At 61.6% G+C, this 24,993-nt stretch overlaps 2 protein-coding genes across 6 annotated transcripts; one reads left to right on the plus strand and one right to left on the minus strand.

Annotated features, from left to right (window-relative positions):
• The first annotated feature begins 211 nt into the window (after positions 1-211).
• On the plus strand, positions 212-17,682 carry SLC6A9 (solute carrier family 6 member 9). 5 transcript variants are annotated; one of them, XM_030226321.2, is made up of 14 exons: positions 212-372; positions 2,793-2,939; positions 11,318-11,474; positions 11,608-11,739; positions 12,804-13,056; positions 13,136-13,268; positions 13,703-13,837; positions 13,917-14,020; positions 14,098-14,335; positions 14,424-14,558; positions 14,861-14,960; positions 15,209-15,309; positions 15,489-15,659; positions 15,885-17,682. In XM_030226321.2, exons 2-14 carry the CDS (start codon positions 2,910-2,912, stop codon positions 16,095-16,097), a joined length of 1,902 nt encoding a protein of 633 aa, XP_030082181.1. In that variant the 5' UTR covers positions 212-372; positions 2,793-2,909; the 3' UTR covers positions 16,098-17,682. The 5 variants fall into 5 exon arrangements, with proteins under 5 accessions (XP_030082181.1, XP_050833257.1, XP_050833259.1 ...); XM_050977299.1 differs by lacking the exon at positions 212-372 and adding an exon at positions 2,480-2,498; XM_018912369.3 differs by lacking the exon at positions 212-372 and adding an exon at positions 2,545-2,670.
• Positions 17,683-18,141: 459 nt separating this feature from the next.
• On the minus strand, positions 18,142-24,776 carry B4GALT2 (beta-1,4-galactosyltransferase 2). The gene is made up of 7 exons (XM_050977303.1): positions 24,575-24,776; positions 21,968-22,354; positions 21,373-21,608; positions 21,115-21,305; positions 20,723-20,845; positions 19,576-19,680; positions 18,142-19,445 (listed from the first exon to the last, which is right to left on the minus strand). Exons 2-7 carry the CDS (start codon positions 22,281-22,283, stop codon positions 19,295-19,297), a joined length of 1,122 nt encoding a protein of 373 aa, XP_050833260.1. The 5' UTR covers positions 22,284-22,354; positions 24,575-24,776; the 3' UTR covers positions 18,142-19,294.
• Positions 24,777-24,993: the final 217 nt, after the last annotated feature.

Here is a 24,993-nt window from a genome sequence, read left to right on the forward strand (position 1 = left end):
CACGCCCGTGTGTGTGTGCCGTGTGCTCACGCGTGTGTGTGTGTCATACGTAGCCCATTTGCTCGCCGTACCGCGTGCGCTCTCGCCCTCCGCGGTGCCCGCGGTTCCCCCGGTGCGCCGAAGCGCGGTGCTGCGAGGCGGGGCGCTGGGGAGCGCGGCGAAGCGGGGGGCGGAGCACGGCGGCGGGGGCGAGAGGCGGCGCCAGCCCCCACCGACCTCCAAACTTTCATTAACTCGGCAGCACCGGCGGCGGCGGTTCCGGGCCTGGTGGAACACCGGCATTGACACCGACACCGGGCTGGGCGCGGAGGAGCGGCGCCCCCGCGGGCTCACCCGGCGCGGCGGGAGGGGCCGGGCGTCGGCATGGGCACGGTAAGGGGCGCGCACCTCCGCCGGCACCGGGTGCCTGGCCCGTTCAGCAGCCGTAGCAGCGGTGGGAATGGGACGGGAGGAGGAGTGAGTAGGCTTCCGAATAGGGATGAAAAGAGGACGAGGGCGGCGAGGGCCTCCGGAGCGGCGGGGTCGGGGACATCGGTGGCGGCACCGGGAGCGGCCACCCGTCAGGATGGTGTCGGGAGCGGAAGAGCGGGATAACGGGATGCGGGGCGGTCCCGCATCTGTTGCTCTCGCGGCGCGGCGGCGCGGTGCCGGCGCAGCGCGGGGGCGCGGCGCGCAGTGCGGGACCACTGCCGCCGCTCCCGGGAAGGGCACCGGGCACCGGGGCGGCCCGGCTCGGTGACGGGCCGGGGGGGTTGGCGGTAATTTTCCACGGGCATGTGCCGGGGCGGGGCGGCGGAGCAGCCACCACGTGGCGGCTGATGTAACCGGGCCCCCCCGCCACCGTACTGCACCGGGCGGCGGCGGCGGGGGAGAGCCGCGCGGCGGACGCTGCCCGCGGGGCCGCCGCCGGAGCCGCCCTCGCGGGGCGGGAGGGGAGCATGGCGGCGGCAGGCCGGCTCGCTTCCCGCCTTCCGCGGGCACCGGGGAACCCCGGTTGCGGTGGGCCCAGCGGATGCTGGCGGAAGAAATGGCCTCGCAGGTGGCAGCGGCTGCACCGGTGTATCGGGCCGCCCTCCTGCCGGGCGAGAAGGGACGGGGGCTCCATCCTTTGGTCGGACATCCGTGGCCTTCTGCTGGGTGCCGTGTGCTGCGTCCCTGCGCCGAGGTGTGACATACCGTACGGGAGCCCCTGTGGGTGCCCGGTTGTCCCCATTTCCAGGGTGCCTGCCACCCGTACGAGCTCTAGGTACGAGCTGCGCTGCCCTCTGGTCTATAGTGGCATCCTGCAGCTGTGGGAGAGCCACCCCGTGGCACCAGCGCTTTGCATCCTCGTCCCTGCTGGGCTGTCCCAGGTGATGATGCAGCCTCGGGCGTTCTTGCATTCGTCCCATTGCCACAGCGCCGCTAGCTTCCCGCTCGGTCCTTGTCAGGCTGGGAGCCAATGCCAGCGGCACCTCCGGTGCTCATGGAGGCTTATCAGCACCTGGCAGACCCCCAGGGGAGTGGCAGCCGTCCGGCCCCTTGGGCACTCCCCCTTTCCAGGGCACGGGAGTAGTTCCCGGTGTGAATTCAGGGCCGCAGGAGGGTGGGCAGCTTTTGGCTGGCTGGCGGTAGGTGTGTGATAGGGACGAGGTCTGCCCACTGAGCCTGCACCTCCCATCTTTGAGAGGTTCCTGTGCCATGCGAGGAGCCAGGTTTGTGGCAGTGATGACATCTCAGCTCCCCTGGAAATGCAGGCACTGCTGAGGAGGGCATTGGCAATGGGCTGCAGCATCTGCGGTATCTGCCGGCGGCAGCCTGTCTGTGCTGGAGGGGCTGGGGGCTCAGGCCACAGCCCCTGGATTCCTGCCCCTTATCTACACCGCCCATGCTCCTTCCTTATGTCTTAAGGTTTCTGCTGATTGCTTCAGAGTCATGTCAACCTGGGGATAGGCCCTGGGGTGTTTGATTGCTGCTGGTGGTGGTCGAGGATCCTCAGTGGGGGTCAGGGGTCCTTCTTCAGCCAACAAGGGTACTGAGCACTGGTGTGGGATCTGCAAACACCAGTGCTTGTTGCACAGACAATCAAACTGGTGTTTTGCAAGAGCGTCTGTCCGTTCCAGTGAGGTCAGGCCTCAGTGTTCCCCTGGGGCCTCCGGCAGCCCCAGGCTGGGGCGGGGTGAGGGCCGGGGAGACATATGCCTGTGCCCGTGCACTGTCCAGCAGCACCTGGCACCCGGCAGAGCCCAGCGGCTCGGCCCCCCTGCGCTGCACGTGCATGCGATGCACCGGGGCAGAAGGCAATCGTTTCCCATCTGTGTTCTGCGCGGCAGCTGAGCCCTGCACTGGCCCCGCTCTGCGCCCAGTCCCGGTGCTGCCGTGTGCTGCAGCCACTTCAGCTTCATCTCTCGCTGGGGGAGAGCTCAAGGGGCCCCCGCTCCTGCCCGCGGCCCCTGACGCCCACCTGCCGGGGGGCCAGCAGCCAGCTGTCCGCAAGGTCGTCCGTCTGTCCACACCGGGTAAATCTTTAACTGCTTCTTGGGAAACACCTGGGAGCCGCTGCTCGTGTGGGTGCCAGTGGGTTCAGAGACGCTGCAGGGGCTGGGAGCCAGCAGAAAGAGACCCCGCCACCAACCCACCCAGCCCCAGGAACTTCTTCCTCCACCAGGAGTCCTGCTACCTAGTGGGCAGGTAGAGGGGAGCGACTTGCCTGGCACAGCCCCCCGGTTCCTGGAGGGAGGGGGAGGCCTGGGGTGGGGATGTGCCCACCCCACCAGTCACGTCTCTCTTGGTGTCTTCTCCCCTCTGCCCAGCTTGCTCTGCCGGTGGATTGAAGGACCCTTGTGCTGGTGGTGCAGCCAGCGTGACAGAGAGCAGGCAGGCACGGGACCCTGCACTGGGCAGCCGGCACTGTGCTCCAGCCTCCAGGAATGGCCGACAAGTGCAGCGAGGGGCTGCTGGTAAGTGCAGGGGTGTGGGGAGTGGGCTGGTGTGCACCACTGCCTTGGGGACCAGAGAGCCTGGCACAGGGAGCAAGACACTGGGGCTGTCGTAGGACTTGGTGTGCCCTCCTGGGTTCTCCTGTTGGGGTTGTGGCACCATGGTGCTCTGCCAGCATGATGATTTTTGGGCTGATGCTCTCTCTCTCTTGAGCCTGTTGCCTGTGGGGCTCTTCGGGTGTGGTGTCTCGTTGTGCCTGGAGATGCTATCGCCTGTTTTCAGGCGCTCTGCCCTGCCTTATCACCCACCCCACTTCTGCAGGCATGCGATTCTACAGCCTGCTGTAGAATCAAAGGGTGCAGGTGTTCCTCTAAGCCAGGTGCCCCCAGAGGGGCACATTGTGGGTGCTTCTCCTTTCCTTCACCCAGTGGGATCTCTGAGGATGGTGCAATGGCAGAGGAAGGTTTTTCTGGGCACCAGTGTAGTGCCTGACCTTCCATCCTCATGAGCAGTGTGTTGCAGGGTGCTGTGAGCAGCCATGCACTTGCGTGTGCCACGGGAGGATTTGGTGTTCTGGGCAGATGTGGGATGTGCCCACTGCATGTCTTTGCTGGAAGGCTGCAATGGCCCCATGCTTGTGGCAGCTCAGGTTCCTGTGACAGGATGCTGTGCTGCCTTGGGCAGGTGAGCCCCCAGGCTAGGCTTGGCTGTTTCCCTTTTTCCCAAAGGATAGGAGCTGAATGCTGAGATTGACACGGTCACCAGGCCCTCCCCTTCCCGGGGGGCTTCCTGAAATAGCTGCACACTCCAGCTGGAGGGCTGGGAGCCAGGGTTTGCCTGGGAAGCCAAGAGCCGAGGGAGCGGCATGCTCCAGCAAGTGCTTCCAGCATGCACACAGTTCCTCTGCTTGTGTGTCCCAGCATGGCCCCGCTGGCTGTGCCTGCAGCAGAGAGCCCAGCGCACATCCTGCCCCCAACAGAGAAGGGGTTGGGGCAGCTGGTGGGATAGGAAGGCAAATTTCTTCTGGAGAAGCCCTGGGCTGGTAACAGGGAAGTGCTGAGGATATATCTGGGCGCAGTCACGGGTCACACTTCTGCACATGGCACTTGCCATGGCTCCATGCTGTTGATGTTTTCTTGCTATGACCAAGAGCAGTCAGCATCTCGCTGGGTTGAGGGCTGAGCCCTACACCCATGTCAGGAGATAGATATTGGAGTGCCCACCCACTCCCCATAAATCTTTAACCCGCTTCTCAGAAGTACCTGACCAGCCCACCCCAGGGCTAGGGTGTCACATGCAACAGGGCCTGACACGTGCTGTGTTGGCCTCCCAGGCTCTCAGACCTCTTCCTGGGCCTCCCCTGGTTGCAGTGTGCAAGAATACTACTGCACAGGGCATTGCTGCTATGGGGTGTGTGGGGAGAAGGGTAGGTTCCTGTGAGAGCATCCCTGCTCCTGAAGCATCCCCATTCCTGCATCCTGTGAGCACGAGGAGGAGCTGCAGGGGGCCAGGTTCTGACCACTGAGCTGCCTGAGTCCCTGGGAAAGGAACATAATCTCCTTGGCCTGCCTCCGGGGCCCTGCCAGTAACCTCGTAAAGTTTGGTCCCTGCCTGTCCTCTCACCTCGGCCTGCAAGTGCAGCTCCCACCCCCACCACCCCCAGTCCAGCTGGGCTCTCACCATGCAAGCCCTGCCTAGCATTGTGTGCAGTGCCTGGGGCTGGACAATCTTACAGTGCCTGCTGTGCCCCACCTGGGGAGGGACAGGGGTGATGGAGGTAGCAGGTGGGTGATGTGCAGCTGTGCCTCAGTTTCCCCACCCGTCACCTGGGGCCTGGAGAACAAGGGTGATGTGTACTGCCTTTGCAGGATCTGTGCCTCTGTGAAGCTCTGAATGCTTACTCCAGAAAATGAGGCATTTGGGAGGGGCTATGCCCACCCTACTTCTCCCAAGCCCTTCTCCTGCAGAAATGCCCTGACTGCAGATACCCAGTGGAGTGTGGGACAGCTCCAGGGGCTGGATCAGTCCCTTTGTAGCTGGGCAGAGGGGCTCCCTGTGAGCCACAGGGGAGGGTCTGACTGCCTCTCCCTCCCAGGCCTTTAAGGACGTTTTGTTTTGTTGTCCTTGGAGTGCTTTGTTCAGACTCCAACACTGCCAGTGGCTCCTGACTCCCGGGGCTGCCTTGCTGGCACGGGCAGGCTGCCTTTGGCTGCAGCTTGCCCAGCTCAGGTAGGTTCCTGCTGTTACCCAAGACCACCCTGACTACACACTGGGGCGCTGCTCCCACTGCACTGCTGGGGGGGAAGGGCTGGGGGGTCCCTGCCTGTTCCAGACACCCCCAGCGGCGCGGTGCCACTGACCAGCGGCAGGAGCTGCGGAAGTGGCTTTTGGCTGTGGGAGCCCTTCCCGGAATACCAAGGGGCAGGGATGGGGGGGCTGGCGGGGGATTTTTCTGCCTGAACGCCCCGGGAGAATCATGTCTGCCCTGGTAGAATGGGGCCGGAGAAAGGCAGCCCTGTCGGGAAGCACTCAGCTAGGCAATAGTGGCACTGGGACAGGTCCCTGGGCATCGTTCCTACCCCAGTCGCCCTGCAGCCCTGGCAGGGGGCTGGAAGACCTGTGGACCACCCCCCATGCACCCATCATCCCTGTCTCTCTAGTTCAGCACCGCGAGCCAGCCAGGTTGGGGACCAGAATGCCAGGGTAGGTGAGGGTCCTTTGTTTCTAGCAGTGTGCCTCCATGCAGCTGGCAGTCCCCTCTGTCTGCTGGCTGGGCTGCCAGGGAAGCAGCTGTTTGCTCCCACAGGGCAAGGCTGGCAAAGGATCTGGCATCCCCAGGACAGAGCTGTGGGTCCTGATGTGATGTGCTCAGGCTGCTCTAAGGGGCATGGGATGCAACATGCCCAGGGCAAAACATGTTGCTGGCACACAGATGGCCCAGGCAAAGTGTTGCCGCTGAACTGGGTCATAGAGGGATGCCTACAAGGTGCCCACACACCTTGCAGGGTGTCTGGGCACAGAGCTGCCTGGCTGCGTGTAGGGCAGGACTGGGCTGGGGTCACTGGGGCTGGCACAGCATGAGGTGGCTCTTGGCTTGCACGTCTTGGGGGGCACGGTTGAGTGCTGCCATTCCATGGGTGGGACGTGTCCCAAGCTACTGGGTGGCTGGTGCAGGAGGGGACAGGAAGAAGCACTGGGTGCTGGCATGTGGTAGGCGGAGTGCCCACCCCGCACACGTGTGCTGTTCACGTGTGTGCCCCCAGCCGCTGCTGCCCGGACCCCAGATGGCCGCCTGAAAGCGCCGCCCGTCCCCCCGCCCTCAGTGCACCATCATGCGTCGCTGGCGCCTTGGCCACCCTCCCCAGCCAGGACGCAGGGCTGGGAGCAGCTGGGGCACCCCGAGCCTGGCTGCAGGGCACCCTGTGCCTGGCCTCCTACGGGACGCACCACCCCACCAGGGTCCCACCTCACTCTGGCAAAGGGGTGAGCAGGAAGGCTGTGGGGTGCCTGGGCAGTGAAGGGGTCATGGCATAGCCCTCCTGCCAGCCAGATGGTCCCCCTTGGGGCAGTGACCTTGTGAGGGTTGCCATGGAGGCCCATGATGTCACCAACAGTATGACGTTGAGTGAAGTAGCATGGCACCAGGCTGGGGGTGTGCCAGCAGAGAGGCTTGTCCCTGTATCCCCAAGCAGGGCCGTGCCCTGTTCCTGCAGCCCTTGGATGCTCAGGGTTGGGATTGGGCATGCCAGGACCAAGCTGCTGTGTGGATGATGAGCATAGGGGTGGGAATGCATGTGTGGGGCTCGGGATGTTGAGGCATGGAAACAGGGGGCTCTGAGGGAATGTCATCTTCTGCTATGCTCCGAGAGCAGCTCCTGGCCCTGACCAGACGGGCAGCGGTGCCCGCAGGGAGGGCAGTGCTGTCCACTGGAGCGTGCAGGGCTGTGAGCAGCTGGACCCCGCTAATGAGGCCTCATTAAGTGGGACAGGGCTGAGCCCGCTGTGCAGCCTGCTCTGCCTTGCCCAGCCTACATGAGCCAGGGAGGGCACCTGGCTCGTGGGGGTACAGCTCGTGGGGGGTAGCAGAGCCCTGCAGTGCCTGTGGGGCGGGCCAGGCAGGCATGGTGCCAGGGCAGGTGGCATGGTGGGGTGCCGGTGCTGCATCAGGGCAGACAGCAGGGGGCCGAGCCTGGCTGGGAGGCAAGTGGGGAGCAGTGCCAAGCGCTGGAGGCAGTGGGCGGGGGAAGGCGGGAGGGCGGGTGGCTGCTGCTGCGCCGGAGCCCGAGGTGCCAATGAAGCTGGGGACTCACGGAGCCGTCCAGCCTGGGCCCCCGGATGGCAGCTGCGAGCAGCCAGGCCCCCTCGGACCCTCTCAGCAGGTCAGTGGGCAGGTGAGAGCAGGGTCTGGGGGGCAGAGCGGGGGGTGGACCAAGTGGAGTGGTGGGCATGCCAGTGCTGTCCCCCCGCCACTCATGGGTCTCCAAAACCCTTTGTACTGTCTTTGGGGTGGTGGCTCTGCAGGGGGGAGCTGAAGCTGTAGATCTGTGCCATGGCATGCTGGAGAGGTACTCCCAAGCCCTACGGCCTTTGATGTGATGTGCTCCAGGGAAGGAGAGGAGTGTATGGCACCAAACCCCTCCATGGCCTCAGTTGTGTTGGGAGCAAGAAGAGATTTCCTGACAGTTGTGTGTTTGTTATCCCTGGAATCTACTAATTTTGCAGAAAGGGTGCATGGCACCTGGGTTGCAACTCAGTGCTGCAGGGGCAGAGTGTAGCAAAGATCCTCCTTGTCCCCCCCTCCCCTCTTCCCTTTCATGAGCATCAGTGAGCAATGTCAAGGTTTGCCCCGTTTCCCCCATGGCACCCCAGGGCAGTAGTGGTGGCTCGCAGAGCGTGCTCAGGGCTGTCCCTGGGGTTGGACAGCCTTCTGCAATGAAGGGTGGTGAAGGCAGTGTAATACTCCTGGGAGGTCCTGCGGTTTGGGCGTGCCCCTCATCACTGCATTACCCCAGCCTTGGGACTCTCCCCAGCACTGTGCCAGATGCCTTTTCTCCCACAACATGTCTCTGCTGCAATGGGACAGGGGCAAACACGGGGCTGAGCAGCAAAGAGAGAGGGTAGGGAGAGTTAGGATGTGCTGGTGAGGCTGTCAGAGTAAGGATGCGCAGGGCACAGCAGCCTGAGATGCAGGGATGACACTTGTGGGTTCATTACCCCATGTACCAGGGCCAAGGAGTGCAGGGCCTGATTACAGGGCCCCCAGCACCCAGCATCAGTTGACAGTCAACAAGGGTACCCAGGACACCCTCTCTCTAAGTGATGCCATCCCTCCATCCCTTGAGACTCCCACCTCAGGCTGGGGTTCATCTGCCTACAATATCCTGCACCCCACTTTCTTGCCCTGAAGAGCCACTATTGTGGCAAACGATGTAATTAGCGTATTTTTCTATCTTCTAGCAGCCTCTGCCCAAAACAGCCGTGAGTTTGTTGCCATCGCCATGGCAATGAGCAATGACATCAGGCTGATGACATCAGGGGTACTGGTACCCTCTGCTGGCATTGCAGGAGTAGCCCTGACAGCCCTTGAGTTGGAGGCTGCAGGGCACCCTCTGGAGAAATTGGGGGTCCCTCACTGGTTCATGGGGGCTGGATAAGGTTTGTGCCCCACAGAGGGCTGGGCTGACATACCCCCATGTGGATAGTTTGAATGGGGAAGAAAGAGAAGGGGGTTCATGCTGAAGATGCCTCCCTTGAGGACATCCCTTTCCCGCATCGACCCTGCCACCATCACAAGCTCACCAGCCATAAATCAGGGCCCCTTAGAGAAGTGGGGCGCATCCGGGCACCCCAGCCAAGCTGTCATTGTGTGAGTCAATGCTGCTTAGCATGAGAAAGACCTTGGTGCCAGGCAGGGTGATGGATGATGCCTGCTTTGCTGGGCTGGGGAAGTTTTGGCCGTGATGTATGGGGGGGTTCCCTGGGGAAGGGGGAAGAAGGATGCCCTGAGCACCCCGAACATCCCCTGTTGGGATGTTTTGGACATTCCCTTTTGGAACTTCCCTTATGGAGACATTTGGGATGCCTGTGGCATCCTTCCTCCTCCCTGATACTATCACCCAAGCCAGGCATCCTTTGAAGCTGCATTGGGTTACATGCACAGAAAATCTGGGGCCTGGGAGCAGGACCTGGTCCCTCCAGAGACTGCACTGTTGCTGGGTGGCAGCTCTCCCTTTGCATTCCAGCTCTGTCCCCTTCCCATAGCAGGGAAAGAGGGGTGTTTCATCTTCCCAGATGTCTGGGTTCTTTCTATCCATCTTCTTTTTTACCATGTGGGGTTGGGAGGGTGGTTAATGAGTGTAAAGGACAGGATGACCTTCCTAGATTTGGGGAGGGGGGGTTGTATCGAGCTGATGGGTGAGCATGCAAGTGTTTGCGCACGTGTGCTCGCTTGTGCATGCATGGACACACATGTGGCTGCCCCCTTATTGGGGACAAGTGCACCAAAGCCCAGTGCTGCAGGAAAGGAGGAGGGAGCAGCACAGGCCTGGCAGTCTCATTGCACTGGTGCCAAGCAACTCAAATTTGGGGTGCTCCATGAGGTTTGGGAGTGAAGTCAGGGTCACCTGAGCAGAGCAATGGCTTGGAACAGGGATGAGGTTCCCTGTGGGCACCAGGGCTCCTGGCTGAGCCGGGGCCATATAGTGTATCTGGTCCCCTCACCAGACCCTTGTTCAGGGAGGCTGGAGCATTGCCCCCACTCCTGCTGGCTGTGCTGCTCATTAGGAGCCTCGTTAGTGCGAGCAGCTTAATCAGAGGTTTCTCGATCAGATCAGTCTGCTCGAGTGGGCAGTGTGCCCTGGCATGGGGACATTGCCAGTGTCCTGTCCCCTGCTTTGGGGACCTCTGACTCCTGCTCTTGCACAGCACCCCGCAACAAGAACCTCTGCTGGGAAGAAGGTCCCCCGGCACCTGGTGCTGCTGTGAGCTTGTTGCTGATGGCCCCTTGGCTCACAGAGTCAGGTGGGGGCACTCCAGTTCCCCGGCTGGGCACGGCAGCGTTTTGCCCCTAGATCCCTGCCCAGAGTGCCCTCCGATCCCCCCGGCCCCTGTGCTGCAGCCCCCCCGCCGCCCGCGGCGCGTGCGGCCCCCGCTCGCAGCAGATGGCTTTGTTTGGCAGCGCGGTGCCAGAGTCGCTGGGCATCACGTCCCGGCTGTGCCGCCCTAATCAAATGACACGGTTAGGTGCACCGCGCCTGCTGCCCGCGCCCCGCCGGCGTGAGCAGATCCAAAGTGACGGCTCCCGTTTGTGGCCCGCTCACTGCTGGCCTCAGCCATTGTGGGGGGCAGCTGCGGGAGAGGCAGGAGGTGGGCATAGGCACTGGGGTGTCCGTGGTGATGAGACGAGCACTGTGGAGTTCCAGCAGGCTCCTAAGGCTGCTGCACCCTGTGCTGCTCCTGTAGGAGCAAGGGTGCTGTGGGACTGTGGACTGGCAACCAGTACCCTTGCCCCATGCACCTATCCATCACCTGGCCTCAGGTGGGGAGGGCTCGAGGCACCCCTGCATTGCAAAATGCCATCTCCCCTCAGCCTAACCTGCCAGAGCTCCACAGCATCCATACAGGACATTAGTATGACCCCAGGGCTGTGCTGGGACAGAGCCATGGGGTGATGGGTGCCATCCCTGCTGGGGTGACAGGCAGTCATCTCCTTTGTTGTTGTCCTTCTTGGTGTGAGCTCACATTGTGTGGCAGTCTGCACAAAGCGCCCTTTCTTGCCCCCTTCTGCCTCCTGCCCCCCCAGTCCCCTGCAGTGAGAGCCAGCTGGGCACTAGGGCTGTCCACCCGAGGGACCCAACTGCGTGGGACCCCCTGTGAGCTGCCCCAAACATAATGCCCTTGCTTGGTGCTGAGCTGGCAGCAGGACCCTCGCTGAAGCAGAATGCTTTTTCTGGGGGGATACCCAGGCCCCTGCCAGCTCTAGTCACTGCACCTCACTTCCCATCGAAGGGGCTTCTGCTTCAGCCTGGGGGTCCCGCAATTTCTCCCCCAGTTGTGGGCAGTGGCCACCCAGCAGGACCTCTCTCACTGGGCGCAGGGAGGGGGGCCACGAGAACAGAGGCCCCTTTGTGCTCTGGCGCCTGGACCTGCTTTGTATGAGTTGCAGGCTCTCCCTTTGCTGCAGCCTGGCTCTGGGCAAAGCCATTCATGGGGGGGGGCCGACACCGCTGCCCTCCCCCTCCTTGGCACTGCCTGTGCGTGGCGGGCAGCGGGGACAGGCAGGGGGGTGGGATGGGGAAGGATGCCGGGGACCTCCCAGCCCTGCTCGGCGGCTGTCACCCTTCCAATGGGGCCAGCAGGGGGGTCCCCAATTGACACATCCCGTGGCATCTCTCTGCAGAATGGCGCTGTGCCCGGGGAGCAGGGCAAGCAGGAGAAGAGCGTCAAGCGCGGCAACTGGGGCAACCAGATCGAGTTTGTGCTGACCAGCGTGGGCTATGCCGTGGGCCTGGGCAACGTCTGGCGCTTCCCATACCTCTGCTACCGCAATGGGGGAGGTGGGTGTCGGGGCCAGGGGTGTGGGGTGTGCACCCCAGCCCCACATGGTATTTCTTGGGGTGGTGCAGGGCATGGGAAGCACAGCCGTGCCTGAGGTTAGTGCTCACTCATCCTCTGGTTCCTACTCACCAGGTGCCTTCATGTTCCCCTACTTCATCATGCTGGTGTTCTGCGGCATCCCCCTCTTCTTCATGGAGCTCTCCTTTGGGCAGTTTGCCAGCCAGGGTTGCCTTGGCGTCTGGAGGGTCAGCCCCATGTTCAAAGGTAAGGAGTTGCCTGTCTGTACTGGCACAGGCCAGCATGGGACACCTGCTGTCACAGTGCCCAGCAGCTGGTGTGACCCTCACACACCATGGGGTGCATGCACACCTCTGGCACATCACATGGCCCAATGCAGGCACCTGCAGCTTGTGCAGACCTGCACACACGTGCCCTGCGCATAGATCACGTTCTGCATTGCACTGGTCCCCTGTGCACATGCCCACCCTGGCTACGCTGCCCTGCACAGTCTGCCTGGCATCCCTTGCACGCATTACACGTGCCCCTGCACACGCGTCACGTCTCCTGCGCAAACCCCAGCCCTGCACTGGCTTCCACTGCAGGCATTACACACACATCCCTGCATACGCCACACGTGTCCCCAGCACATCACTCTTGCGGAGGCCACTCGGGTCCCCTGAACACACTGTGGCATGTCCAGCTGTGGGCATGCTTCTGCAGTTGTCTCCCTGGACCATAGGTAGCAGGTGCTGTTGCCACATGCTTGCCCTGCCATGGCTGGACCCTGCTCCAGGTGCATCTCCTGGCTTACCTGTGTACTCCCGTGCTGCTGGCTCCCCTGCCCCACACCTGCAGGCTGCCTGCCAGGTGACACGCTCACAATGTCACGTCTGAGTGCAAGCAGCCCATGCACACACTCTTGTGTGCCCTGCACAGTGGCATGCTGAGCCTGGAGTGCACTTCCCTGTGCTCATGTGGCCTGTCACATGCCACCAGATAACTGCAGGCCTAAAGTCACCCTAGCCAGAAGTGACCCCCACCCAGTTGTTCTCTCAGGCTGCAGACCCCGAGGGTTTGCCTGCAGCCTGTCCTCTTTGCCATGTGTCCCGGGGGAATCCAGCACCACTAGGATCGTTTGGAGGTAGAGGATCCCATGCGTAGTGCTCCTCACACCTGTGGCAAAGCCAGGCACTGAGCTGCAGCATGGCTGCAAGGCTGCTGACAGTATCGCATGCAGCCCACTCCTCCCATGCCACAACCCCTGGTGCTGTGTGCCGTGCCCGTGCCGCCGCACTCTGCCGCTCACCCCTCCCCGGTGCTGTTCCCAGGCGTGGGCTACGGGATGATGGTGGTGTCCACATACATCGGGATCTACTACAACGTGGTGATCTGTATTGCCTTCTACTACTTCTTTGTGTCCATGACGCGTGTGCTGCCCTGGACGTACTGCAGCAACCCCTGGAACACGCCCGACTGCGTGGGGGTGCTGGACGGGAACCTCTCCAGCCGTGCTGCCCTCAACATCACCCAGCTCCTCAACACCACCCAGAAGCGCACCAGCCCCAGCGAGGAGTACTGGAGGTACCAGGGCCTGGGATCAGAGGTGGGGCAAGTGGTGATGGTTCGGCCCCACTGACGCTGCTGCCCCCTCCCCATACAGGAGGTATGTGCTGAACCTGTCGGATGACATCGGGAACCTGGGCGAGGTTCGGCTGCCCCTCCTGGGCTGCCTTGGTGTCTCCTGGGTCGTTGTCTTCCTCTGCCTCATCAAGGGCGTGAAATCCTCGGGGAAGGTACCTGTGTGTTCCCTCTCCAGACCCCTCCCTGGGGGTGTGGGTATGCCTTCTGGATAGATGGCCATATCCCCTCTAGGCATAGCCCCACCCCTACTGGAGATGAACCTCCTGTTGTGGACATGTTCCCAATCCCTTGTGGGCACAGCTCCTCCTCTTTTAGCATTGTCCCTGCCCTCTGTGTGCTCCTCCCACTCTGGGAAAGGCCACACCCTTGTGACCTGGCCGCACATCCCTTCTGGACGCAGCTCCTCCCATATGGCCATGGTCTCACCTCCTTCAGGATAGTCCCTTCTTTGTACTATACCCTCTCCTCCTGGTCTGTCTCTCCACACTCTGGACCATAACCCCAGTCCACAGACACACCTTAGCCATACCTGCCTGTGTCCTCACCTCTGCCCCAATCCCGCCCTCACTGAGGTGCTGCCCCACAGGTGGTGTATTTCACGGCCACCTTCCCCTACGTGGTGCTCACCATCCTCTTCGTGCGCGGCATCACACTGGAGGGGGCCGTCACTGGCATCATGTACTACCTGACGCCCCAGTGGGACAAGATCCTCAATGCCAAGGTGAGCAGGGATGAAGGGTGACAGGCAGCCAGGGCTGAGCAAGGCTTAGGGCACAGCACTAACCATCCCACTGCCACAGGTGTGGGGTGATGCGGCCTCACAGATCTTCTACTCGCTGGGCTGTGCCTGGGGCGGGCTCATCACCATGGCTTCCTACAACAAATTCAACAACAACTGCTACCGGTGAGTTCCCGACCACAGTCCTCCAGCCCTGCCACTGCCCTTGTGTCCACTGCTGGCCCTGACTCCTCTTCCCATAGGGACAGCATCATCATCAGTATCACCAACTGTGCTACCAGCGTCTATGCTGGCTTCGTCATCTTCTCCATCCTGGGCTTCATGGCCAACCACCTGGGTGTGGATGTCTCCAAGGTGGCTGACCACGGGCCAGGCCTGGCCTTCGTCGCCTACCCTGAAGCCCTCACCTTGCTCCCAGTCTCGCCACTGTGGTCCATTCTCTTCTTCTTTATGCTCATCCTCCTGGGGCTAGGTACACAGGTAGGTAATGGTGGGGCCAGCATGTTCAGATGGGGTGGCGTGGTGGGGCCAAGGTGGTGACATGCTGCCCCCTCTGCCCCCTGTATAGTTCTGTCTGCTGGAGACTCTGGTCACGGCCATTGTGGATGAGGTGGGCAATGAGTGGATCATCCGCAAAAAGACCTTTGTAACTCTGGGAGTGGCTGTGGCTGGCTTCCTGCTGGGCGTCCCGCTCACCACACAGGTAGGTGACCATGGGACTGTTGCCACGGGGTGCCATTGCCATGGCCGCTTTCAGCAGCCATGTCCACTTTGTTGCCTCTGTGATGGTAGTGACAGCCAGGACCTGGTCTTGCCACGTCAACACTGGGGACAGTACCCAGAATTAGGTGTCTCCATGCTGACTGTGGCATGAGGCATTGCCGTGCCAGCTATGGTGGTGGTGTCCAAGCTGCGTGTTGCCGGCACAGTCAGCATGGTGTGCTGGTGCCCTGCCAGCAGCAGTGGTACCGCAGGGGCAGCTGGGCCAATGTGTCTGTCTTCCAGGCGGGCATCTACTGGCTCCTGCTGATGGACAACTACGCCGCCAGCTTCTCCCTGGTGGTCATCTCCTGCATCATGTGTGTGGCCATCATGTACATCTATGGTAGGTGCAGCTGCCTGTAGCCAATCGGGTGGTAGGGCTGATCCAGCCAGCCAATGGGGGAGGGTTTGCCCCAACAGCTGGCTAATCAGCAGCTTGCTCTGTGTTACAGGGGGGAAGCTGTTGCCCAATCAGCAGCTGTGGCCTGGGGAGGCTCGTGGGTCCCACCTCGATGGTGCTGGGGCTGGAGCCAGGCGGGTGGTGAGGGGTCTCCGGTCACCACCAGGGCTGATTGTCACTTTTCTCCCCAGGACACCGCAACTACTTCAAGGACATTGAGATGATGCTAGGCTTTCCTCCCCCACTCTTCTTCCAGATCTGCTGGCGCTTCATCTCACCTGCCATCATATTTGTGAGCATCGCAACCAGGTGGCATTGGGCTGTGGGAGGAGGGAGTGAGGAGCTCACCTGGACATGGCACTCCCTGGAGAGGAGGGTGCTGGGCTCAGGAGACCAGCAATAGGGCAGAGCAGGGGGGCACGGAGCAAGCTGGCTGCTCCCCACTGGCTGATCCTGCCTATCCCTTCCCAGTTCATCCTGGTCTTCACAGTGATCCAGTACCGGCCCATCTCCTACAATGAGTATGTCTACCCTACCTGGGCCATCAGCATCGGCTTCCTCATGGCACTCTCTTCCGTCATCTGCATTCCCATCTACGCCATCTACAAAGTGTGCCGTTCTGAGGGGGACACACTGCTTGAGGTGGGTGGCCAGGGGCTACCCATGGCCCTTTGTCCATGTCCCACCTGGGGCTGCCATCTAGGCTGTCCCTGACCTCACTGGAGCTGTCAGCAGTGGCTGTGTGCAGGCAGCATGCATAGGGCACCACATGTTGGTGCATCCCTAGAAGCTGCTGACACGTTGCTGCAGACCGGGGCAGAGGAGCATGGTGGGTGCTAATCTTGTCTCCATCCTCTCCCTTTCTAGCGCTTGAAAAATGCAACCAAGGCAAGCAAGGACTGGGGCCCAGCTCTGCCAGAGCACCGCAGCGGGCGCTACGCCCCGGCATTCAGCCCTTCCACCGAGTCCCATCTGGAGGTGCAGCCCCTGCAGCCAGAGAAGGGCCAGAGTGAGGCAGCGGCTGCATCCCCCGTGCAGGGCAGCAATGGCTCAGCCCACAGCCAGGACTCCAGACTGTGACCCCCCACAATCCCCGCACCCCCTCTAACCCCTCTTGCACCTTCCGCTGGCGGAGCCTGGCTCCGGGCGCACTGGACCATGGGGGCTCTCAGCACCCATCCCCAAGACCCCCCCACCTCCTCGCCGGTTAACCCCTCCCGCCCCTGCCCCCGTGGCGTTTGTTAACCCTCGTGTTTACGGTAACCTTTGTGCTCGACGCTGGGACAAGAGAGGAGGGGGCACAGCCCCGGGAAGGCTGGGAGCCAGAGGCACTTGGCAGGAGCCTTGACCTGGGGGTATGCACAGGATGGGGGGGGTGGAATGCTCCCACCCCCCCTTCCCTAAGCCAGGCAGCCTGCCCTGCCATGGGGCACTCTCCTGACCTTCCCATGGGGTGGGACCAGGGTTGGGCATGCCAGTATTGCCTGCGGCCTGTGTGTGCACAAGGCCATCATGGGAGGGGTTGGCACTGCAGGGACCCCCAGCCTGGGTGCACACCCACTGTGGCTCAGAGCCTACTGGGTGGTCATACCCAAGGGTGCTGCCAGGCACGAGGCCAGCACGGGGAGATGGGGGCAAGCATGTTGCTTGCACCGGCAGGGGGATCTGATGGCACAAGACACAAGCACTTAGAGCACACGTGTGTTCACGTGTGTGTCCCTCACAGACACAGCATGGGCACAGATGTGGCGTACGCGGGCACGCACATATGCACAGTACGCCGGGGCTGTGTGGGCAGTGAGCTGGGATGCTCCCCTCCACGCACCCCTCCACCCTGTGGCCCCACTGGGGTCTGTGGGTGCCCTTCTGGGTGGCCAGGCATCGCCTACAAAGCTGGGCACAGCCACAAGCAGCGCGGGCACAGCCCAATGCTGCTGCCTGCCCCACAGTGGGGCAGGAGGCTGGGGAATACTTAAGCCTGGCCGGGGGGTAACCAGACAGGGATGAGGTCCAGCTCTCCCTGGCAGCCCCAGCACTGGCAGGGGAGGACCCTCCACAGTGCTAAGGGGGAGCAGGATGGACCGGCCTCCCCCAGCTGCTGCTTAGCAAGAGATACCAGCGGAGACACGAAGGGCTGCACCAGCCCACTCGCTCCGAGCCATCTGGGGATATTCAATCCCCAGTCAGTATTAGTGGAAGAGGATGCACTGGCAAAGGCCGGGCGGTTTTAAATCTGTCTTCCAGCTCCAGGCAAAGGGCTTGGAGCTCTTGATTTGGGGTGGATGGGAATGAGACCCTTCCTACCCCGCTTGCTCCCCTCCCAGCCAGCACCCTGTGCTCCCTATGTTGCAGCCCCGAGGCTGGCACAGGGACTTGGCACGGTGGCGGGAGGCAGTGGGCGGCAAGCCCCAGCAGGATGTTCCAGCTCCCTGTCCCAAGCCCCCCGTCATGTCGCGGCGAGGGGTGCAGGTTCCCGCATGGTGCCCGTGCCCTGCCCCTCGAGTCACGCCGCTACTCTTCACCTCTAATTGTTAGCAATAACGCGCGCGTCCCTGGGCAGTGCTGCCTGTGCCAGTGTTCCTGGGCAGCGCTGCCTGTGCCAGTGTCTCTCCTGGTGTAGAGTTCTAAAGTATCCTAGATTTTAATGAGATTTGTATTCCTCAAATTGTGTCCTGCTGTGCCCTTCTTTGGGAACCATGTGGGGGGAGGGAGGGGTTGAAGAGTAGGGGAACCACATTTAATGGGTGCAGCTCTTTTCCCCTCTGATGCCAGGTACTGGCACTCAACAGCCAGCTAGGTCCTGGGGCATTCTCCTTTGCCCTACCTGGACGTACAAAATCACCTGCAGGTAAGGCAGAGGATGGAGGATGGGCTTATTCCTGCTGGGGGAAAGCATTATCCCCAAATGGACAGGAGGGCAGCTGGTTTTGCCCTAGGTGGGCTCCTTGTTAGGCCTCCCAGCATTGCTGAGTGAGCTGGGGGATCCCCCAGGGGGTGGAGGGGGTGACTCAGGGGCTCTGCCTTCCAGCCAGCAGCTGGAGGCAGCAGACAGGACTTCCGCCCTATACTCCACAATCCCACTTCCTTATCAGATGGTGTTTTCTCCCACCCCCACAAAGCCTGCCAACTTTTCAAACTTTTATTAAATACAAAACCCCCGGTCTCTACGACCGAACGCTGCATTCAACGTACGCTGAAAAAAGGGTCAGACATTCAAATGTACAAAAGTCGCCGGTGCCCCCAGCCCTGGCGAGCTGCCCTGTCCCCAACCCCACTACTCCCAGCCCCCCATGGAGCATCAGGGGTGCTGGGGCTCCCAGTCCCATGGAGGGGCACAGGGCTCCTGCCCTGCATGGTCCCGGCCTCTCCTGCCTGCAGCCCCCCTGCCCCTGGCCTGGAAGCGGGAAGGCAGACAAGGGGAGACCTCAAGGAGAAGATTCCCTCCCTACTAGAGGGGGGCTGCACCAGCCCCCACCAAGAGGCGCTGGGGGGTTCAAATCAGCCCTATTTCCCCCACCAAAGGGGGGAGGGCAGGTGAGGGCAGGCGCAGGCAGGGGCTGCACACACACACAGCACCTGCCTTTGGGGAAGGGGGATGGGATACAGCTGCCATCCTCCCAGCCCTGGGGAAACTGAGGCACAGCGAGGGGCATTCACTAATCAGAGGTCTCTGTTTGGCAGAGCTGAGACAGGGCCCGGCTCTAAGCACCAGACTAAAGCAGAGGAAGACAGCAAGCCACGTCTGTGTGCCCAGCAGCATGGGCAGTGCCTGGCCAGGGCAGCAACCTTGCCCTGATCCTGCCTGCCTGGGGGCCCCAGGCTGCTCCCATCCCCAGCTGGGGCAGCAGTGGCTCCAGCGCTGGTAAAGGGGGAAGCCTGCACCCCACTTCTCACAGCACTGGTGGGGACCCTCCAGCTCTCACAGAGCAGTGGGATTTCACCCTCCCCACCCAGGGTGCAGGCAGGAGCTGGCATGGACTGGGGGCCCCTTGCCAGGCCTGGGGTTGCCCCCTCTCTCTGTGCTAGGAGCTGCTTGCAGGGCAGCTGGGCTCATCCACCAACACACCACGTATGGGGCAGGGGTCCTGCAAACACACTCGTGGGGATGGGGGAGACAGAGAAATCCTAGGGACCAAAGGGCCGGCTGGGGGGCAGCCGTCTCCAGAAGGCAGCAGAGTAGGGAGAAAACATCCCTGTCCAGTTCTGGCTCTTGAGCTGGGGCAAAACCCGCCATGCCCAGCCAAGCCCAGGCACAGGGGTTTCCAGTGACAGGAGCACTAGCCGCGGGCCAGGCGGGGCGGTGGCCTGCCGATCTCCACCGTGATGTTGGTGTACATGGGCTGGCGGGAGATCTCCACCAGCCGGTACTGCAGCGAGCTGATCCCATCCCGTTTCATCGTCATTTTGGTGTTCTGGATCTTGGTGAATCTGGTGGAAAGAAGAGCAGGATGAGGATGGAGGGATGTCTTGTAGTGCCAGCAGTGCTGGACCTCTGTGGGGGTGAGCAGCCAAGTGATCGCCCAGCGTCCCAACTTCCCCAGCCCTGCGGCTCACTCACCTCTGTGGGTTGGGCTCATTGTGTTTGTCGCGCTCATGCTTAATCATGCGGTACCTCCCAATGCGGATGTCGGGCCTCGACACCTTCATGCCATTCAGGGATATGCTGGGGGCGAGGAGAAGGGATCAGTGTGCGGACATTCCCCAGCCCAGAGACCTCCAGGGTCAGACCCCAGGCAAAATAAACCTGTCCCTGGTTAAACAAAGCTGTGCCAAGCCAAGATAAGCAAAGCCAGGCCCCACCCAGGCTAGTGTCATGACCTAGGGTGCCACATGGCCCATGGCAGTGTGCCCAAAGCACCACTCCTGTCCAGGGACCAGCAGCTGCATTCAGCCTGTGCTGCACCCAGGCAGCCATCCATGTGCAGCTATCCCTCCCTCCCTTCCTCCCTCCCTCTGTGGCCCCTGCCCTTTACATTCCCTGAATGCCGTTGCCTAGCCCTTCCCTTGGAGCCCTCTCCTCAGATCAAGGGGGTGCCTGAAGCTCTTCCAGAGCTCCACACACTTCTTGTCCCCCACCCTGAGCCCATCTTGTGCGGAAATCACAACCATGCCACATGTCCAGGGCTCCCACAAAGGTGTTTCGCTAGCCTGGCCATTACAGGTTACACCCCACTGGCTGCACACTGCTTCCCTGCGCAGCACCATGGGGGAACCCCTGGGAGGTGAGCTGGCCATTGTCCAGCTCTGGCACCCAACACGGGGTGTGGGGGGATTGGGCTTTGCTCAGCTTCCAGCTGTACTGCTGCCTGCTGGCTGCTGGCAGGAATGACTGTGTAGCTGCTGCACGGCCACCACTGAGATGTTTCCAAGTTTTTAATCTCAGCCCTGGACACATCCAAGTCTAGCACCCCAGCCCCTGCATGGAGCAGAGCCCACAGGCACACTACGCTGCAGACTTCGGCCACGAGAGAGGCAGAGGGGTGTCCTGCAGCCCCCCAGCACCCTGGGAAAGGCCAGTTTCATCCATGAGGGTCATCAGCCCCAAAGCTGGAGTGTAATTCAATCCCTCCTTGACATGTGGCACAGCCCATGTACATCCCCCATAAAACCAGGAACACCAGTGTCGTAAGGGTGCAAATTCAGTGCTCAGTGGGGAGCCTGGTACACCCCAACCAGTCAGTGCTAATGAGGGGCTGGACACCTACCGATTAAAGATGTCATCATCCTCTCCTCCCCAGCCCCAGTACTCATTGGGAAAGCCATTGATCTTCAGGAACTGGGACTTGCTCAGCCCAGAGACACCGCCAAAGTAACCAGCATACGGCAGCCTGCAGGTTGACAGCAAATGGATCAGCCCCAGGAACAGGCAAAGATGGAGGTGAGCACCATGGGGACCCCGAAGTACAAGTACCAACCCTTTCCTGTGTCACCCTCCTACCCAGCGTTCTGTGCTCTCTGCCATCTCAGGTCCACAATTCGAGCCATCAACCTCATGCCTGCCCCAGGTGGCAATCAAGGGTGGTTGCCCTGACGTCATCCCAGAGAGATATTCCAGCCCTGCCTGTGCAGAAACACCCCAGCACCCCAGGGCACCTACCTGAACCCAAACTTGTCCATGCCAACAGCAAAGTGCCGTGGCTGCTCGTAACAGCGATAGAGGTTGCGATCGTCCATAGGGATGAGATCCACGTCGCTGAAAATGAAGCAGTCGTACTCCTCGTCGTCCTTGAGTGCCTCCATGAATCCCACGTTGAGCAGCTTGGCCCGGTTGAAGGTGTCTTCACCGAACTGCAGGGCAAAGCTCAGCAATGCTCGTCCACCCCAGCCCTGCCACCCCTTGCCCCTGTCCCCTCACCTGGTTGATGATGTAGATACCATAAGCCACCTTCTGCCGGCGCAGGATGGGGTGCAGATAGTGCAGCCAGTACTTGAGGTGGTGCTCACGGTGCCGGAAGGGGATGAGGATGGCCACCTTCTGCCGGGGTAGGCAGTCTGGGGGGGTGTACTTGCCACCCTGGCGCACGTCAGGGTTCTCCCGCTGCACTCGCTCCATGCTCATGGGAGAGCTGAACTCGATGAGCAGGCGCCCAACTGTGAGAGGGAGGGCCGGGCAATGCCCACAGGACAGGACATGGTCAGGGTCATGGTCACCTGCCGCTCCTGCCCAGAGTGGTAAAGCAAACAGCGAGGGGGACTTGCAAGGGGGATCGGCACTGCTGAGGGCAGAGAGCTCTCAGAACCTTTCCTAAAACAGGGCAGAGAGACTGGGCTAACAAAACCTGAAACCGGCTGTCCTCATACAGTTCCAGGCTGGGGTTTCTCTACCATTTCATGGGAAAGCCATGCCCAGGGCCCAGGGGATAAGGATGTCAGCCATGAGCACCCACCTTAGCCCCATATTTAGAGTCAGCGCCCAAATTCATCCCCAACGCTCACCCAGCATGTCTCACCTAAACCAGGAGGCATCTCCTGGCAGGGCTGCAAGGGCTTCTCAGTGGCAGACTGGTTGGTGCTGGGCTTGGTGCTGGGGGATGGGGCCTCAGCACTGGCTAGCCCGTAGCTGGGAACCGTGCCGTTGGGGCGGGAAGAGTTGGAGAAGGGGTGGGCGCGCGAGGCATTCCTGGCGTTGAAACGGCTGAAGAAGTCCAGGTGCTGCGCGTAGACGTCAAAATAGAGGATCATGATGATGACAAAGTGGAGCAGGCAGAGCAGCAGCACGGCCTTGCAAATCCTTTCCAGGGTCACCCCCAAGAGCAGCCTGGTCATCTTCTGGGCACGGGCAGGCGGACATGTGCGCTTGGCGGGGCAGGGGGGCGGCTCCAGCCACAGTCCTGATCCTGCCAAGACACCTCACGCTCAGGACACCACGAGCCTGAGCCCCAGCCCAGCCCAAATGACACTGGGACAGCAGGAGCGGCACAGGCCCGATGCAGACATGAAGGGCTTGCAGGATGGTATGCCAGAGAGCACCCCAGGGGGAATGTTGCTCCTGGATCCCTGCTCTGAAGGCACAACCACGAAGACATAAGAGGTCCTCAGCCCCACATAGCAAATCACCTCCTCACTTTCCTAGGCCAAGACCAGAACAGGACAGATCCACTTCTCTTCCCTTTTTCCCACCCAGAGAAAGTATGCAGATACTTCCACACATGCCACAAAGAGCCTCCATGGAGGCTGAGCCCTTGACAAAGGCTAAGCTCTCCAAAAACACGGCCAGCCTGGGATGTCACAACAGCACCACAGGTGTCCCCATCAGCCACCCCTTTCTGATGTACTCCACTTCCCTGTTCCCCATCCTGCTCCCTCCCCACAGAGCTACACCCCAGCAGCAGCATCAAAGCAGGGTGGCAATTAGAGTCAGGCCAGGACGAGCCAAGCAGGACATCCCAGACCCCACGAGTCAGGGTTCCCTATCACATCCAGGGGGATCTGGCATTCAGCCAGGGGTGCAGATCCTTTCCCCTCCTCCTGATGGTGAGGCCTCCTGGGAAACTGGACTGCTGGAAGTCAGGGTCCCCTTATCTCCCACATGATGCCTGGAGCCAGGCCAGAGCCCTGCTGCGAAGCCAGCTGGGAGAGTCACTAGACAGTCCCAGAGAAGTCAAACCATCCGGCCTTTCCCAGCCCTGCCACAGCACAGCCATGCACCCCAGTTCCTGCCCTGAGCCCTGCCCTGCTAGTCCCTGCTTTTAGGGAAACTGCTAGGATGCAGCAAAGCAATCACAAGGGACAGGCATCGGGATTCACAAAGCCCTGAGGATCTCAGGACAGGCCAGAGCTGCTGCATGGTCCCTGGGGGCACCCTGGTGCCTGGGGGTCTGCAGCAGGACCCCCAGCAGGAGTGCAGGTAGCACCCAACAGTGCTGGCAACCAGTCACTGGCAGCTGCCAGCCCTGTCCAGTGGGGCTCTCCAGGGAGCCACAAGACACTGAGTCAGCAGTGATGGCCACACTGGATGGGTAGGGGGATCAGAGCTGAGGTGTGAAGGAGGATCCTTAGCCCAGCCCTGCTCTGGAGTGTCCTTTCCCAGTCGCAGGACTGACCCAGGCAGGCAGACCCTGGAACCCACCATAGGCAGGGAGGTGCTGGAAAAGGCTCTGAGCTCAACGCCCCAACCATGTCTACCCTCTCTTTGCAGGATGCAGAGCAGTGCCCCTGTGGATAGGGAGGTCTTGCCATGTGCCAGCAGCACAACCCCAGATCCAACTTTTTTCTAGAAAGCAGCCCTCTGACGAAAAGCTGGCTTTGCTGTTATTGCTCAGACTTTCCCCCCGATCACAGTGCCTTTCACCTCACACAGCCCATGACACGGGGACCTGCCTGCCCCCAGCACCTGCCAGAAACCCTCCCCAAACACCTGTGCAGTGCACGGAGTGGTGGTGCCTCAACAGCCAGATGGGGATGCAATAGGGAAAAATCAGAGCTGGTTTTAGGGGCCCTTTGTAGAATGGTCCATGAGGCAAGTAGGGAGTGACACTCAGCAAGAACAAAAGCAAAGCACTCCATCAAGCAGTGGCCACAGGACACCGCGAACATGAGTGGGCTTAAACTACTATGGAGGGGGTTATGAAATATGATGTCATCTCCCTCCACCGCAGCATCTGTACAGGGTGTGAGAGGCCAAAACCAACCTGGGGCTAGGGAGCTGGGCCCCAGGGTTTCATGCCAGTGCAGTTTATGCCATGGGGCTGGTGATGCTCGTTTTGTAGGGGATGCTCAACCCCGTGCACTCAATCCTTCTTCCCACAAGACATCCCAGGGCTGGGAGAAGGGAGGCACGGTGGGAGCCGGTGGCCCCGATGCCCTAAAGGTGCCAACCTGCCGGCCAAAATTGGGGCGAGGGGCCGCATTCAGCACAACTAACACTCCCCCACACCCTAATTTTTCCCAGTCCTCGACACATGCAAAAACTTATTAAAAAAATCAGAAACAACCTCAAAATTAGGCTTTTTCCCGAGACGGAGTGGTGCCGCCCATGAGTGACCGGGCTCGCATCCCCTGGGTCGCATCCCGGGCCTCACCCGCCCGGCCAGGCCTGTCCGCGCCGCTCCACTCACCGCGGCCTCGGGGCTGCCGCGCCGCCCCGGCGCTGGTCAGCGGCCCCCGCCGCCGCCTTCTTCTCTTCCTCTTCCTTCTCTTCCTCCTCCACCCTCGGCCGCCGGCCCGCGGGCTCCCATGCCCGGGGCTGCGGGGGGCCCAGCCGGCCGGGCCGCCGCACCGCCGAGAGCCGCAGGGAGACGGGGCCGCGCCCGCACGCCGGCTCCGCCCGCCGCCGCCGCACCGGGCGGGGCCGCCGCCGCCGCCCGCCCCGGAGCCGCGGGGCGAGGAGGGCAGTCCCGCAGGCACCGAGGCCCACGGACGCGAATCCCACGGATGCAGACACACCCGGGGGTGCGCGATGCCTGCGGCTGCACCGCGGGATGCTCAGCCCTTGGTCCCAGGCGCGGCAGCGGGGACTCTCCGGGACACAGGCACA

This window comes from Serinus canaria, chromosome 8 (genome assembly GCF_022539315.1).
Source record: "Serinus canaria isolate serCan28SL12 chromosome 8, serCan2020, whole genome shotgun sequence".
NCBI lineage: Eukaryota > Metazoa > Chordata > Aves > Passeriformes > Fringillidae > Serinus > Serinus canaria.